At 34.6% G+C, this 15,584-nt stretch overlaps 1 protein-coding gene across 23 annotated transcripts in view; it reads left to right on the plus strand.

Moving 5' to 3' along the window:
* The window catches only part of OSBPL9 (oxysterol binding protein like 9), a 148,445-nt gene that overhangs the window by 105,895 nt on the left and 26,966 nt on the right, over window positions 1-15,584 (plus strand). For 12 of the 23 annotated variants that reach the window (XR_004974057.1, XM_036349760.1, XM_036349770.1 and 9 more), the window contains 7 exons: window positions 960-1,055; window positions 2,061-2,108; window positions 3,105-3,134; window positions 3,867-3,917; window positions 11,346-11,384; window positions 13,958-14,048; window positions 15,286-15,390. Coding sequence is in view for 22 of the 23 variants with exons in the window: in XM_036349760.1 (XP_036205653.1) it covers window positions 960-1,055; window positions 2,061-2,108; window positions 3,105-3,134; window positions 3,867-3,917; window positions 11,346-11,384; window positions 13,958-14,048; window positions 15,286-15,390 (460 nt within the window). In the remaining variant the exon portion in view is untranslated. Of the gene's footprint in view, window positions 1-959; window positions 1,056-2,060; window positions 2,109-3,104; window positions 3,135-3,866; window positions 3,918-11,345; window positions 11,385-13,208; window positions 13,228-13,957; window positions 14,049-15,285; window positions 15,391-15,584 lie in introns of those variants that run through there. The other 11 variants (XM_036349762.1, XM_036349763.1, XM_036349778.1 and 8 more) reach the window with 6 other exon arrangements.

Genomic DNA, 15,584 nt, shown 5'->3' on the forward strand with positions numbered 1-15,584 from the left:
CCCATTTACAGAGTTTTGTGGTTAGGTGGGAATGTTACATTAGTAGTTCCAGACCTTTATTTCCCAGTTTAACTGCATGACATCTGAGCATGCAAATATGGCAAGCTAATAGTCTTGTTCAGTCTCCAACGTTTTGTCTTTTACACCCAGGATTGTGTTTTTCATGTAAGAGATGATTAAGAACTCAAAAGTTTCTTTTGAGTAAGTAGAGTTAAAAAATAGGAATCCCATGCTCTTGGAACTTAAAAATTTTAGGGTACAAAAAGTAGGACATGCAAATGCCAGACATTAAACTGAGAAATAAGTGGGTCCTCTAAATAAGTAAACATTTACTCCTTGTCCAGAGTGTAGTGTTTATGCCAAGGGTGAAAGTGAGGAGGGAACTTGATTAAGACAGAAGTGTTGTCAGTTTCACTTACAGTACTCTTCTTAGACAAAGTAAGAATTCTTAGGTTATTTTTTTTCTTTTAATAAGGGAGGAGGAGGAAAACAGCTAATGAGGTAGGTTAAGGAACTGGAGAACTAAGTAGTGAGAATATGAAGTTAAAATTAAAGGACTGGAGGGATGGACTGAACAAAAAGTAGAGGGAAAATAGGTAATGTAGGTTGTTTTGTGTATGTTCCTTTAGCTGAATTACTGTTGGTCTGGAGGTGACTGGGAGTTTTTATGGGGCTTTTTGGGAGAAAAGAAAGTGATTCTGAATAGCAAGGTGAATCCGAATTTGAGAACCAGCACATGTTAATTGATGACAAGGGAATAGTGCTAGAAGTTCATGAGGAGATTGATGTACCATCGTCCTTGGAGAATTTAAATAATTTAAACAGACCTCTTATTTTTGTAAAAGTACTGAATTTAACTTAAAAATTATAATGCCACGTGTGAATGATGAAGTATCTTTTGTACTATTAAGTGTTGCTTGGGTATTGCTAGATTTATTGTAAATTTTCTTTTTCTCTAGGGTCTGGATTCAGGATTTGTTCCTAGTGTCCAAGACTTTGATAAGAAACTTACAGAGGCTGATGCTTACCTGCAAATCTTAATAGAACAATTAAAGGTATGGCATTTGTTTATATATTGAACTTATATAAAGTAGCAAATGTTATTGAGCTTGATTTTGAGTAAAAACAGTTATTGATTTGATATTAATTTACAACCCTTTTGTGGTTCTTCACTAATTTTTAAAGCTGATTTATTAAAAGATTTTGGTGACTTAATTTCAAAGATCTTTATCTCTAATAATATTGGTAAATAGTATATGTACATAATGTACTTTTTTGGTCATTAAAAAGGTAAATATCTAGACATAATTAGAAGAAAGCAAGACAAGATTAGCTTCACATTCTGTTTAAAAATTCCGTGAAAGCGGTAAACTTTAAGTGGCTCTATTTCTAAGGCCTTGCCTTTTTTTTTTTTTTTTTTTTTTTTTTTTTTTATCCTCACCTGAGGTATATGGGGGAGAGATGGAGAGAGAGAAACATCGATTGGTTGCCTCCTGCACGTGCCCCGACCAGGGCTAGAGATTGAGCCTGCAACGCAGGCATGTGCCCTTGACCGGAATGGAACTTGGGACCTTTCCACCCACAGACTGACATTCTATCCATTGAGCCAAACGGGCTAGGGTAGGCCTTGCTTTTTCCATTTGGGGATTTGGGGATTGGGAGAGGTGATTCTCTACTTCCTTTATTATTGAAATTGTCTTCTTCAGTTTCGACTTTAAAATTAATTACAACCATAGGTTCTGGGAGGAAAAAAGGGGTGTTGATAAACTTGAATAACAAAGTGGAAAAAACTTAGGTTTGAATTATTATTTTAAGCTCTTAAAAGTCACATGTTTTACTTGTGATCTCACCAGTGTAATTATTCCTGACCATTTAAAATAATTCAATAGAATTTGACTTGGTACAATGCCTTGAAAAAAACATACGTTATCTTGAAAATACATATAAATCATCCCTGGGAGAAGTGTGCGGAAGAACTAAACTTTGCTTTTCTATGTTTAGTAAATGTGCACAATGTAGTAATGTGGCGTGATTCTATAATCATTTTTTTAATCCTGTAGCTTTTTGATGACAAACTTCAAAACTGCAAAGATGATGAACAGAGAAAGGTAACTTCATGTTTTGACTTAAATTTTTTTAAATTCAAGAGCCTTTTGGAGAAATAACAGAAGGACCTCAGTGTTATTGACTGTTATTGACTTATTATAATACGACTGCCACATAGACTTCAAGGGGAGTTTTGTGGTGAATTTTTGTTATGTTTTCATAACTAAACAAAAGGGCAATGCACAAAATTTTAATATGCTTCCCTTGTTATAAGTACCATCTTCCTAGGAGTAAGTTTTTTCCTTTTCAGGTATCATGTTGAAGGTAGAAAGTTATTAAATTTACACATGATCATTTCAAATTAATAAACCAACCTGTACGAATTTTCAGAATAAACAAGCCACACATGAGTAAACAAAACAAGTGTTGCTTTAATTTTAGTTCTTAATTCTGCCACTGTCCTCCCTTGAATTTCTGACAGCTACTTTATAGTTTGAATATTATTTTCTTTTTTTAATTTACATTTTTTTCTATCTATGACTAATTTTCCTAATGCAACTTTATTTTTTTCCACTTCTGTTGACCATAGTCTTGCATTTGGCTGTTTTACACTTGGTTATAGTAGCATTTCATGTTTAACTCACCTTCCAGTCATAGTTTTTGAATTTAGTACCATGTCATTTTTAAACAACTTAGCAAAGTTTAAGGTGATTCTAAAATTAGTATTTTACAATCACAAAGTGAATCTATAGAAAAAACTTATTTTAGGTAAGGAATAAAAATGTTTTATATTGTTTTTACAAGTTATTAATGGAATCACATGAATTTTATTTGAGGGTATAATTCATAAAATGTCTGAATTTTTAATCGAAATATTTGATTTAAATTAAAATAAATAAAGACATGAAGTATAACCAAAAGTACTCCCTTCCTAGCCTGCCTGCACTCAGAGTAATGAGTACATTTTGGTAAAATTCTTTAAATGACTAACCAGTAAAAAACAATAATACCTCTTTGTGCTTCTGATGATTTCTGTTTAAACTTATTATTTTTCACAGAAGATTGAAACTCTCAAAGAGACAACAAATGTAAGTTATATATTTCATAAATTCTGCCTTTGTGTTAGAAAGTACTTTAAAATGTTATTTGTATTTTAAGTTGCTCCTATTATTAATAAGGGCAATTTAATTTTATGAGTTTTTACAAGGGTATTTTAATAACTGTATTGTTTTCTAAAGGAATTTAAATGAATAGTTCCTCTAATTGCAATTGACTTTGTGTGCCATTTTATCTTTTCCTGGTCTTGTCTATTTGAGATCCTTGGATAAAAGGTGTCATCTATCCACAGCGTGTATTCTCTTTTATAAATTAAAATATATTGTAATTCAAGTTTTCTAATGTCCTGGTTTTCTGACTTTATATAATGGGCTACTAATGGGCTGCATTTAAAAACAGGCAAAGTAGTATCCCACGTTCACCAATATTTTGATAGGATCCTTTATATTCTCCATAATTCCATAAAAGTCTTGAATGGACGTTGTAGAAATTTATGGTGGGTTGCCAGCTGTTGAAGATCATTTAGATATTATTCAGTCTAGATTAACATTTTTTGGCATTCCTTAACAATTTGTAGAATTGCTAATAATAACTTCATTTGACACTCACCATGTTAAAACCCACTGGATATCTAGAGAGGGTGTTTCTTTTGTAGTATAGACCTAAACCCTGTATATCTGAACTCATTTTTCTATTTGAGCTTTAACACCATATGACCATTTTATCCAGGGCAAGAACCTAAAATTAGTGTTTTGTTTTTATAGAGCATGGTAGAATCAATTAAACACTGCATTGTGTTGCTGCAGATTGCTAAAGTAAGTAAATTTTACTTTTGATTACTTTGTTTTAATGACATTTAATAATTGTAGTTATATTTTTCTTAAAAACCCAAAACCTCAGTTCTAAAATGTGTACCTTTCTCCAGTAAATTGTATTGTGGGGTTCCTGGTACTGTTGAACAACTGTTGTGTTTGGATGTTACCTATCAGCATGTGCCTGCTTGAAATGGGGACATAGTTTGCAAAACCTTCAACAAAAATGTTTTTCTTAACAAGAAAGGGAATTAAATTTTAGTAGATGTCTTTTTGTCATTTATAATGAAGAGTATAATCAAGATATATTTTAAAAAATTGTGTTACAGATTTCTTTCTGGTACTAAACTACGTTAATGAACCACTATTTAAAATTGCTGTTCTGTATTCATGAAATAAAATATACTTTGAATTATTGTCTATACTACCACTGTATTATCCATAATGCCACTCCAGTGCCTAGAACAGTTGCCTGCCACATACTGGGGGCCTGATAAATAATTGTGAATTTTGAATGAATTTTTCTAATACATAATTTTTCATTGTTACATGGTTTAGTTTTTTTACTATATGTGTGATTTTTTTTTGTTGTTTAGCCACATTTCTGTTGTGCCTTATGAATTAATCTGGGTAAATCTGATTAAACTGATTAAGATACTGGGTTTTCAAATAATAATGAGAGGCAGCATTATATTATCTTTAGGTGCATGGATTTTGGAGCCAGACTGTCTGGGTTGGAATCCTTGCTTCACCATGTGAGCAAGTTTATTCATCCTCTCTGTACTGTGGTCTTCTTTATAAAATGTGGATAATAATAGTACCTGTACCCTTACTGATGGTGTGAGACTTAAATGAATTAGCATTTGTAATGCTCTTATAGCAGGTATACAACAAGTCCTAAAGTGTCTGTTAAATAATTTTAGGAGGACATAAAATTTTAAATGACATTGTCACATGTTGGTAAAAATGGGAGAACTTCCATCTAATACTAATGGAAATATAAATTGATATAGCCACTTTGGAGGACTATTCTAGTAAGATAATAAAATGTTGGAATCAGCTAGTTTGAAATATTACCATCTGAGACCCTAAAGGGATATAAGAAGATAGCTGATTTGATACTTTTATTGTTCTGGGTCAGTTTAGTATTATCTACTTAGAGGCAACATGCTGTGGGTAGAAGTTTAAGCTCCTACCAGTTTTGGTTCTTTCATCTTAGAAGTTCTAAATGATTTCAGTGCATTGGTTTCCAAACTTTTTGCTGCCCATTGGAATCACCCTGGGCATCTTTAACAGTTCTGATACCTGGCTCCCCTGCTCTCATATTCTGTTATCATTGGTATGGGATATCACCTGGGCATTGGGAATTTAAAATTTCTGGAAGATTTTGCTATGCAGCAAAGCCTGGGCACCACTCGTTTAGTGGGATTTTCAGGTGGGCTGTGTTAACTCAGAAGACTTATTTCTTCCTTTATACCAATAGAGACGGCTAGTGACCACTCATAGGGAACTGCAGAGGAAGTGAGGGGCAGGAGGAGAGAGCAAAGCAGAGATAATCTGGGAGGTTCCTACAGTTGGGGACTTGACCAGCTCTTCATCAGGATTAAGTGAGCCCTGCCTGTGTAGCTCAGTGGTTGAGTGTCAACCTAAGAACCAGGAGGTCATGGTTCAATTCCGTGGTCAGGGCACATGTTCTGGGCTTAATAACCCAGTGTGGGGCATGCAGAAGGCAGCCAATCAATGATTCTCTCTCATCATTGATATTTCTCTCTCTCTCCCTCTTTCTTCCTCTCTGAAATCAAATACAAATATATATATATTTTTAAAAAGATTAGGTGATATGACCATATCCTACAACTATATAAGCAAATAAAATCAATTTTATTAATGTAGTTTATTTAACCCAGTATGTCCAAAATATTATCATTTTAACATGTTATCAATATAAAAATTCATTAATGAGATAGTTCATAGTCTTTCTTAGTGGGAGTTTTTTTTTAATGGTGTTTTGTGGGTCTTTTTGGCACCAAGTCTTTACTATTCTAGGTTTATTTTACACTTTGAACTAGCCCATACTTTAAGTGCTCAATAGCCAGATGTGACTCAGTGACTACCAAACTGGACAGCACAGGTCTAGATTATCCTTTCAGAATTAAGTTGTCTGTTCATTGATACTTTTAAAGTAGACTGTATATTTAAATTGTCCTTAGATCCCAGGTTCTCTCTTCAGCACATTTTTCTGCGTAGACTTTATATTTTCATTAGTATGCATTAATTTCTTGTCAGACTTAAAAAAAGCTTTATTGATACATAATTTATATGCCAATAAGGCTCACTAATTTAAAGAGTACACTTTAATGGTTTTTAGTGTAGTTACAAAGTTGTACAACCGTCACCGTAATCTAATTTTAGCAAATTTTTATCACCCCCAAAAAATGCCGTGACTGTTCAGCACTCTTTCACTATCTCTCTCGCTACCCTGTGCTTCTTCCAATCCTTGGCAATCACTGATCTACTTTCTGTCTCTAAATTTGCCTATTTTGGACATTAGATATATTTAGGATCATAAAATACGTAGTCCTTTGTGACTGGCTTTTTTCACTTAGCATGTTTTCAAGGTTCATCCATGTATCAGGACTTAATTTCTTTTTATTCCTGAATAATATTTCATTGAATGGATACACTACATTTTGTTGATCCATTCATCAGTTGATGAATAATTGGATTGTTTTAATTTTGGGGGCCATACTGAATACTGCTGTTATGAGCATTTGCCTATAATGTTTTTGTTTGGAAATATACTTTCGTTTCTCTTCAGTATATACCTAAGAGTGGTATTTCTGGGTCATATGGTAACTCTGTATAACTTCTTAAGAAACTGCTAAACTATTTCCCAAAGCAGCCATACCATTTTACTTTCCCACTTGCAATGTATAAGGGTTCCATTTTCTCCACATTCACACCAACATTTATTATTGTCTTTTTTATTATAGTCATTGTGGTGGTATCTCATTGTGGTTTTCATTTGCATTTCTGTGAAAAACAATGATGTTGAACATCTTTTCATGTGCCTGTTAGCATTCATACATTTTCTTTGGAGAAATGTCTATTCAAATTCTTTGCCCATTTTTTAGCTGAGTTGTTTATTTTATTAAGTTGTAAGAATGATTTTTCATATTCTGGATACAAGTTCTTATCGGATATGTGATTTACAGATTTTTCTTCAAGTATTTGGGTTGTCTTTCACTTTCTTGATACTGCTATCTTTAGAAGCAGGCAATTTTTAAATTTTCACGAAGTCCAACTTATCAGTCTTCTGTTGCTTGTGCATTTGATGGCTTATTTAGAAATCATTGCCTACTCCAAGGTCACGAGGGTTTAGTCCTGTGTTTTCTTCTAAGAGTTTTATAGTTTTAGCTCTTACATTTAGGTCTATGACCCTCTTTGAGTTAATCTTTGTGGTGTGAGGTAGAGGGTCCAAATGCATTTATTTTTTTGCATATGGATATTCAGTTGAATTAGAAATTTTATTTTATAATAAATTTATAAGTATGTAATTTAAAAAGTGTTCACTAGACAACATTGCTTCATTAGAAAGATGGGGATATATTTCATGTATTTTTTTTTTTGGTAGGCATGGTTTTAAAAATATTGGAGTCTGAAATTCTGATCAAAAGTCTTCCCAAATTACGTGGTGCTGATGTTTTTGTTCACTGTCATACTTCTTAAACACAGGCATGCTGGTATGTTCAGAGAAGAGAATAGCTATTGTATTAGGATTTAATAAGCACTTACAACATAACTAGAGGCCCAGTGCATGAAAATTCATGCACTGGAAGGAGAGTCCTTCAGCCCGGCCTGCCCCCTCTCACAGTCCGGGAGCCCTCAGGGGCGGGAGGCGACTGGGTGATCAGGGGAAGGCGACGGCCCATCACACCTCTGCTGCTGCCACAAGCCTTGGCCGGCCCTGGTTACCTGAGCCTTGGGCGGCCCTGGGGGGCTAGGGGGCTGAGGGGACTGGGGACTCTGGAGGCAGGTGCACAGCAAGGCTGGGCCCGCCTACTGCCCTGGTGGGGCTGAGGGGGACTGGGCGCTGCCATCTTGTGGCTGTGGTTGCCGCCATCTTTGCAATAGCGGGAGGGTCAATTAGCATATTCCCTCTTTATTAGATAGGATTTAAGTGGGAAGTAGCATTAGACCAGTGGTTGGCAAACTCATTAGTCAACAGAACCAAATATCAACAGTACAACGATTGAAATTTCTTTTGAGAGCCAAATTTTTTAAACTTAAACTATATAGGTAGGTACATTGTTATTAACTTAATTAGGGTACTCCTAAGCTGGCCTTTGCTAAAAACGTCCCATCCACACTCGTCTTGTATACTGTTTTGTCTATCTCCTTTCCAAAAACCAGCTTCTGCGCATGGGCCACGAAGTTTCAATCGCACTGTCCGTGCGCGCCCGCACGTGGTATTTTGTGGAAGAGCCACACTCAAGGGGCCAAAGAGCCGCATGTGGCTCACAAGCCGCGGTTTGCCGACCACTGCATTAGACCATTTGTTTGTTTCATTAACATGATTCATATTGAATTCAATTGAATCTCTGGTTCAGTGATACTTGAGATTCAGCGTTAGCTGATCCCAATAAAGGTTAATTTGTGATTTACTTCCAAAACAAACAACAAAAAGAAAGGTGGAAGTCAGGGGCGGGGGGGGGGGGGGGGATGAGTGTAAGCCTTTTTAAATAATAGGACAAACTCCCTAAAGTTCTTGATGGGAATGGATTGACAGTAAGGCATTTGATAGTCTATGGGTTTATAGATTTGACTCCGCCTTAAATGACAAACCACAATAGTAACAAAAATTATAAATCCCAATTTAAAATTATCTGTAAATAGCATGCATTATTAATCAAGAACCTTTTGGGGGAGGGCAAATGGTCACATATTTAAGTTTTAAAAAAATTAAGTCAGAATTAGAAGTGGTAGCTTTCTTAGATAATGTAATACAATATATGAGTGTTCTATTGCTACATAACAAGGCACCCCCAAACTCAGTATCTTAAAATAGCAACAGTAATTTGTTTTTGCTCCCAAATCTTCAATTTGGATAGGCCTCAAGACTTGTTTCTGCTTTATGCAATGTCACCTATGTGGCTTGATTGGGCAGGGGGAGGGCAGTGAAGTGGGGGACAGAGAACCCACTTTCAGCGTGACTCATACCTGGGAAATTGGCTGGGAGTCTGGGTTCTTCTCCATGTAGTCTTCTACATTGCCACTTGGGCTTTCTCATAGTGTGGTGGCTGGGTTCTAAGAAAACAAGGTAAATGGTTGTGGCATTTCCATGACCTATCACAGAGGTCACCTATAGTCACTTCTGCTATTAATCAGTAGACTGTTATAAAGGCCCACCTGAGTTCAAGGATAGAAGACATGAATTCTTATCTCATGTTGGGACCATTTTTGGAAAATTTAATCTACCACAAGTATGTAATATTACTAAGAAGTACTTTGGAAAAATCAATTTTTAATATTCAGAAATTAATAGGGGAAAGCTAAAAGTAAATTAAAATATCATCTGAACAAGAAACTAAATTTCTTCCTATTTAATTCTCAATAGTTTATTTTCAACTAATTCTATTAAGAATTTCTGAAACTTTGGGTATTCTAGATACATAGTTAATTCATTTGTGCAAATAAAGGGGGAAATCCCGACATGAATTATGAAGGTATCAAAATGCAGTTATTCTCAGAGATATACAAAAGATATGCATTGAGTCTAAGGTTCCCAAAACCACCTAGTTTGGTGATTCACTTGGAGGACTTATAAGACATTGCGTGTAGTCATACCCAAAGCTATGATTTATTACAGCAAACTCAGCAAAGGTAGAAGGCACATGGGGCAAAATCCAGAGGAAACCAGGCATAAGCTTCCAAGAGTCTTCTTCCAGTGGAGTCATTCAGCATGTGCTGAATTCCTCCAGCATCAAACTGTGACAACACATATGAATGTTGTTTATCAGGGAAGTTCATCAGAGACTCAAAACCCAAGATGTTATATGTTTGTTTTTTCAACACCCAAGGTTTTTATTGGAGGTTTGTCATATAAGCACTCTCTATTTAGCATTTACCAAGATTCCAGACTTCCAGAACGAAAGCAGGTGTTCAGAATAAACCATATTGTTTAGGCAACAGTGAGCTACCCTTATTAGTTAGGGTAGTGGGAACCCTCCTGAAACAGAATTTCCTAGATACCAGCCAAAACAACTTTACAAGCAGGCTTTTCTAAGGATAGCTATTTTAGGCTTCCAATGTTAATTTTTTTCTGCACATGCACTACAAAAAAATAAAAATAATTAAAGCATCCTCCAATTTTCAAATTGCTCTTGTTTGACCCTTCCATATGTAGATTTCTAAGTAAGCTCAATAATTAAAAAAAGAAAAAGTTATCAATAAACGAGATAAAACTTGGCCATTATGTTTAAAACCAAGATCAAATATTAGTTTCTGTTAACACTTGAAAACTTACTGATTATATGAAGTTAAAACTTTCATTAGTTTTATTTAAAGTTTAAATATACTGTCTGAGTAAAAACAGTAATGTGTTGATAGCTTTCCACCACTGTCACCCTCAAGTACCTAAAGGATTAAGGTAGTACCTACCACCCTAGCTGGCTTGGCTCAGTGGATAGAGCGTCGGCTTGTGGACTGAAGGGTCCTGGGTTCGATTCCGGTCAAAGGCATATGCCCTGGTTGCAGGCTCAATAGCCAGTAGGGGGCATGCAGGAGGCAGCTGATCCATGATTCTCATCATTGATATTTCTTTCCCTCTCCCCTCTGAAATCAATATATATATATATATGATAGTACTTGATGGAATAAGTGAATTAGTTAGCTCCCTATATCATCATTTCCATGAATATAATGATTATGTTTACTGAAAGCAAAATCATGTCATCTATTTAGAAAAGTATTAGTATAATTGTTGGGCCAATAGTCCGAATATGGGAAATGGTGTCTATACTGAGTTTTTAAGGGTACATGATTGTCATACCTTTCAAGTACAGTAAGAGTTTGGGACATTTACTATAAATTTGAACCCAGAAATATTGTCTTCAATCCTAAATTAGCATATCTACATTTAGTCATTTAGGGAGACTACACAGTTCAATAGGATAGTTCTACAATGAACTTAATTAAATGCTTGTATGGAAAAATAATTGCCTTGCTGTTGGTGTTGATTGTGTAGCAGGTGATAGAATTATGTTTGGTTAGGAATGTACAAATGGAATTAAAATCTTAATGGAAGCAAAGAAATAGTTTTCTAACATTGTTAGTTACCTGATAAAATAAGCTTTCTTAATAGGGAAGAAAATACACAGCAGTTGCTTAAATGAGAGAATGAAGTTAATATTTTTAACATTTTTCCTTAAGGACCAGTGTAATTCGGAGAAGCACGCAGATGGAATTATAGTAAGTTTAATCTAATCTTTGTTTCCCTTTAATTCTGCAGAGTGTTATAACCAGTTATGTCAGGAGAAGCCTGAATTTCTACCTCTTTTTCAACGCAAATTCTTCTTTTCACCTACTCATTGCTTTTTGCTCTTGACTCTTGCAATTTTCCTTGAGCTCCTAAAGTTGTCCCTCTTTCAGCAATCATTTGAAGAGGAAATGTTGATCTTAAAATTTTTCTAAATGTTGGTCCAGATTGAATCACTTTGCATGTTTTAACTTGAAGGATTAATTATGGTATGAATATGCATCTCTAATACTAAATAAGGCATAACTCACAATGCTGCATTTCTGATCAACTTTGTTCTCAGTTGAAAGCAGAGGGGGAGGGGTATATTGAGACACATCTTAATCTATTTAAATATGTTTATAGGTTTCTATTTTCTCATCTCTTATTTTTTGATTTTTTTGTATTGTGTTAACTAGCATTGCTACTGTGGTATTATTGCATTTTTTTGGGAACATAAACTTTTTTATTTACAGACATCTTCTTACTCTTTCCTCCTCGTTGGCTTTTTACTCTTCCCTTATATTCAACTTCCTCTCTGTAAAGAAAAGAAAATGTTATTGTTCCCGGCTGGAAATAAAAATTAGAGATTGAAGGTTTGTGGTTTGAGGTACCCTAGTTTTAAGGTAACTGAGTGACTTCTGTTCAAACTGTGTTTCTGAAGCAGTCTTTTCTTTGTCTTAAGACTTTACAAAGGACAGCTTGTCTGAAATCTGGAATCTTCAAAACCATCTCATGATTATACTTAAAAAGATGTTATCTTTATATTTGGGTTAAAATGAAAAAAAGTTAAATATCCGTGATGTTTGTATATTTTTTAAGAAAGCAAAGAGAAACATTTTTAAAATTTGAATTAAACACATTAGAATTTTTATTTCTCTTTTCACAGTGTGAGTTCAAAGTTTGAGTCATGATGATATACAATTATGTGGTATAAATACAATGTAATATAATCTCTCTTTGTGAGATAGCAAATAAGTTTGTAAGCCTCATGGAAAAAAGACTGTATATGTTGTCTAGCATTTCATGGTCCCCAAAGACCCTAAGGAAAATCATGTTGTCAATTACTTTTTCTCTTTTCCCTCTGAACAAAATTAGTTACTTTTGATTATGTTAAAAAAATAGTTTTAGAAAGCATTAAAAAAATGTTAATCATTTGCAATTAAAACGCCTACATTCCCTAACCATAGGAAATCTAAACTTGTAGAAAACAAACATATTTGAATCATTTGTTTGGGGATGATTGCATTTTTCCTTGCGTTTTTATTTTTAAGAAAGAAGGGGTTTTAGGGCCTTGGACCCAGACTGCTAGGACCCATCCTTGCCTTTCACTAGCTGTGACCTTAAGACAAGTTACTTGACCTTAGAGTTTTTAGTTTCCTCTATAAAGAAAAGTTACTAGTTCTACCTCAGAAGGTTTTTATAAGGTGCAGAGTGAGCTTATAGTACTCCACAAATGTTAGCTATATGAACATATATTTATATATAATTTATTATATATTGTATGGTATGAGTTTTAGTGTCACAACAGATTAGGGCTGTAGATTATCATTTGTTTACATTTCTCACACTCTGTAAATGCATTTGAAAGCAAATTGTAGAATGTAATTTGACATATTTTAGCTTGAAGTTGATTGACCAATTACTTTTATTTTTCCTGTCCCACCCCAGGCCATCACTGAACTATTTTCTGTGTCCATGGGCTTAGTGTAGCCTTTTCTAAGTGATGGATCTAAACTTTATTCTGGCAGAGACCTTTGTTTGAAATCCTCCATTTCTTCATATAAAAATGCATCAGTAAGCTATGGACTCTTGTTTTTAAAATGCTGTAGGATAATTTCTTGGTTTGGAATCAGAGAAATCTGAACATTTTCTCTCTCCCAAATCATAACTATATGTTTGTTTTTCAAATCCTAAAAAAAATAAATAAAAAAAATCTTCTTCCCACACACACCCATTTCAAATAGAAGATACATCTCTTTGCCTTTATTGATTGTAAAACTAGGTGCCTGTGTTGTGCAGTAGACAGTAATGGAGGTGACAGTAGTAAGGAATGGAACGATTAGATCCTTCTGGTGCCGGTACATAAGCTAGTCATAGGTGTAATATTTATTCACACCAAAGCAAGAGAGCATTTCTCTTTCTTAGAGAAACAATATTTGTGGTGAATTTAACATTTGAGAAGCACTGAATTGAATTGAGAGGTTATTGTTTTGGCTTCCTGAATCTTGCCACACCATTATATAATGCTTTCCAAGTTTTTCCATTTAGCTTTACCTTCCTATAATACAGAGATTCATTCATTCATTTTTCCTCCTTACCTTGCTTTTAAAATAATAATAATGAGAAACTTAGATTTATGTATAGAAAAGCTGTTTCATTTTCTCTTCATATTTTCATCAGCATATCTATATAGCAACCTTCAGGACTTTGCTGTCAGAAATATGGGCAATTTCATACATTTGGGAGGGTCAGCGTTGGAAGGGCATTTAATTAAAAATAATTATAATGTGTTTCTTTATCTCAGAGTACTATTAATCCTGTAGATGCAATATATCAACCTAGTCCCTTGGAACCTGTGATCAACACAATGCCTTCCCAGACTGTCTTACCTCCAGGTATAGTATTTGGAAAATGTTTCACAGATTCATTGCTGAGAAAAAACATAATGTGTATGACTGTCATAGTAATCTTTGAGGGCCTTTCTTTTTCTTTTAATACATAAAAATAAAAATATACAGCCAAAAATGAATTAGAAAATGATAGTATTTTTAATATTGGGGCTTTTTAAGTATAATGAAAGGGCTTTCGGTTTTCACAGTGAGATGGAAAATAGACATGGTTACTAAGACCTGGATTAGCTGATGGGATAGAATCCTATGACTTGGATTTATGGCCACCAAGGTAAATAATATACCTTGATCTGCTTGAAGGCAATCCAGGAATATTCTCTTTTGGGATATTCTTTGTAGCTCTGAATAATACAAATGGTTTCTTTATGGTGAGCTTTAAGATAATGAGAAAGGGAAGAATGAAATTTGTTATGTCTACCAATTAAATAGACTTGTGTATTTTTAAGTATAGAGTACTATCCAACTATTCTGATTCCTTTTGCTTTTTTGTTGCATCCAACATAACTGTGTTGTTGTTCTTTTTTTTTTTTAAATCCTCACCCAAGAATATTTTTCCATTAATTTTTTAGAGAGAGTGGAAGAGAGAGGGAAAGACAGAGAAATATTGATGTGAGAATAACACCTCAATTGGTTGCTTCCTGCATGAGCCCAACCAGAACCCCGGGCCAGGGAGAAGCCTGCAACCGGGGCACGTGCCCTTGATCAGAATCGAACCTGGGACCCTTCATCCACAGGCCGATGCTCCACTGAGCCAAACCAGCTAGGGTGTAATTGTGTTCTTAATGATGACATGGTTCAGTCAGAAATTGTACTGGAAAAAAAAATGACTTTTTAAAAATTACTTAAGAGTATGTGAAATCCTTTTGTGAATGTTTATATATCCTTAAGAGAATGCGCTAACATCTCTCATGGACTAAAAAGGAGATAACCTGCCCCCAGATATTATATGGTTTGATGCTTGGAAACACTTTATCATCAGAAGTGTTTGATGTTTTTACAGAGCAGTCGTACTGAGATATTGGCCTACCAGGACTGGTCTCTTGATATCCTGCCTAGTGTTTTGAGTTTAAAGGGGATAGGATGTTAGAGAGGAGTAGCATGGAAGTTGACTTAGTGGAATACAGTTTTAGAAGTTACTCATCTGTAGGCTTTTGAATCCCAGTTAACAGAAGTTATGTTTAGGCTATTTCTGTAATTTATTTTACATGTTCAAATCTCCTAGAACCTGCTCAGTTGTGTAAGTCAGAGCAGCGTCCATCTTCCCTACCAGTGGGACCTGTGTTAGCTACCTTGGGACATCATCAGACTCCAACACCAAATAGTACAGGTACAGATTTATGTAATTCCTTTACTTCTTATAACTCCCCATTTACATTTAAGATTTATATTTGATTACTAACAGGGAAAAGGTTGAAGAAATGTATTTTTCTGTTGGAGATAACATATTTTTGCTATTACAGTTCTATACATAAAGTACTTAATTTTATGATTGAACCAGAAGATTTAGTAAAATTATAACTA

This window comes from Myotis myotis, unplaced genomic scaffold, assembly GCF_014108235.1.
Source record: "Myotis myotis isolate mMyoMyo1 unplaced genomic scaffold, mMyoMyo1.p scaffold_m19_p_2, whole genome shotgun sequence".
Classification (NCBI taxonomy): domain Eukaryota; kingdom Metazoa; phylum Chordata; class Mammalia; order Chiroptera; family Vespertilionidae; genus Myotis; species Myotis myotis.